This window comes from Hydra vulgaris, chromosome 12, assembly GCF_038396675.1.
Source record: "Hydra vulgaris chromosome 12, alternate assembly HydraT2T_AEP".
Taxonomy (NCBI): Eukaryota; Metazoa; Cnidaria; class Hydrozoa; order Anthoathecata; family Hydridae; genus Hydra; species Hydra vulgaris.
This window is the reverse complement of record NC_088931.1, coordinates 25669582-25670939: the sequence shown is the minus strand read 5'-3', so window position 1 is coordinate 25670939 and position 1358 is coordinate 25669582. Positions and strand designations below refer to the sequence as shown.

The window sequence follows — 1358 nt, the reverse complement described above, 5'->3', positions numbered from 1 at the left end:
ATTAAACATTTTTGTTTATGAACTTTTACATTACTTTTACGCACAGAAACAAAATCTTTTTTTTCTGGACATTGTCTTGTGAACTCTTTGGGTTCATAAACTTCAATGAGTTTTTTTTAACAATATCTTCCTAAGGCTGTCCTATTTTAGCCTCAGGTTTAGCAAGTATTCTTTTTTCATTTTTTCAACTTTTGAGCTTTTTTAAAGATGTTCTAAAAATGTTTTGCAAGTTTTTTCAATTTACAGAAGTTAGTGTTAGTAGTTGAACTTTTTCTTCCTTCAAACTTATTTTCATTTTATTTTTTATTGCATCTAACAGTTGGTCTAAATCATTACAGTTTATACATTTTTGCTCTTTATCTGATACTTTATCTTTTGTGTCTATATCCAATGTTGACACTATTAGGTTTGTCATACTTGTTGCAAATTTTTTAACTTTTTGCTTTCCATATCCTGATTTTTAGCATCTTCTTACATTTTTGAGTGGAGATATTTACAATAAAGACACACTCTTATTAAGAATTGTCTTATCAAGGTCTGAACAACTCAAATCTTCTTCAGCAGCTTCATCTTGACTACTTTCTGTAATTTTTCCAAGTTTGAATTCATTCATACAGTTAGTAAAAACTTTTTGAACAGGTTTGATCTTAAGATGATTTGCAATTGATATGTTAACTTTACACAATCCCTTGATAATTTTTTTCTTGTGGACTTTAAATGGATCACAACAGTATTTTTGAAGTGCTTCATATCTAGAAATATAGGCTTTTTCATGGTGATACCCTGGGGCACATTTACATATCTCCTCAATTGGCTCGAAAGTGTATTCTATCCTTTGTATTAAAACTTCAATATCAGTATCTTTTAGTCTTATTCTTCCTACCATTCTACAATATGACATTTTATCACAATATTCATTTAAAACTCTTCCCACACAACATTTCTCTGACATTTTTTACTAATCTAAAAATATTAAAGTTAAACATGTAACATTATCTAAAAATAAACTTTTTTATATTTTTCCAGTAATAAAGTCGTAAAAGTGAAATCTCAAGTATAAATGCGATTAAAACTGTCTAAAATGCAACCACTAAACTATTTCTATATATAAATTTCTGCATACACAAAACTTTTACTTTTTGGTTCTTGCAATATTAAAAACTAAAATAATAAAATCCAGAAAACAATGTGCAGATTTAGATTTTAATACAAAGTCTTAAAGCAATCGAAGTATTTTACACTCAAATTATAACCATGTGAAAATATCATTATAATTATATTATATGCATAAAATTTAACAAATATATATTTTAAAATCACATCAAATAAATTAGGTTAAGACACTGATAGTTTTATTT

General features: G+C 26.4%; 1 protein-coding gene across 1 annotated transcript; it reads right to left on the bottom strand.

Annotated features, from left to right (window-relative positions):
- Positions 1–493: 493 nt before the first annotated feature.
- Positions 494–952, bottom strand: LOC136088024 (ARL14 effector protein-like). Its single transcript, XM_065811664.1, has one exon. It carries the CDS (start codon positions 950–952, stop codon positions 494–496), a length of 459 nt encoding a protein of 152 aa, XP_065667736.1.
- Positions 953–1358: the final 406 nt, after the last annotated feature.

Coding starts and splice junctions, on each gene's coding strand:
- LOC136088024 (XM_065811664.1), bottom strand. CDS start 952: ATGTCAGAGAAATGTTGTGTGGGAAGAGTTTTAAATGAATATTGTGAT.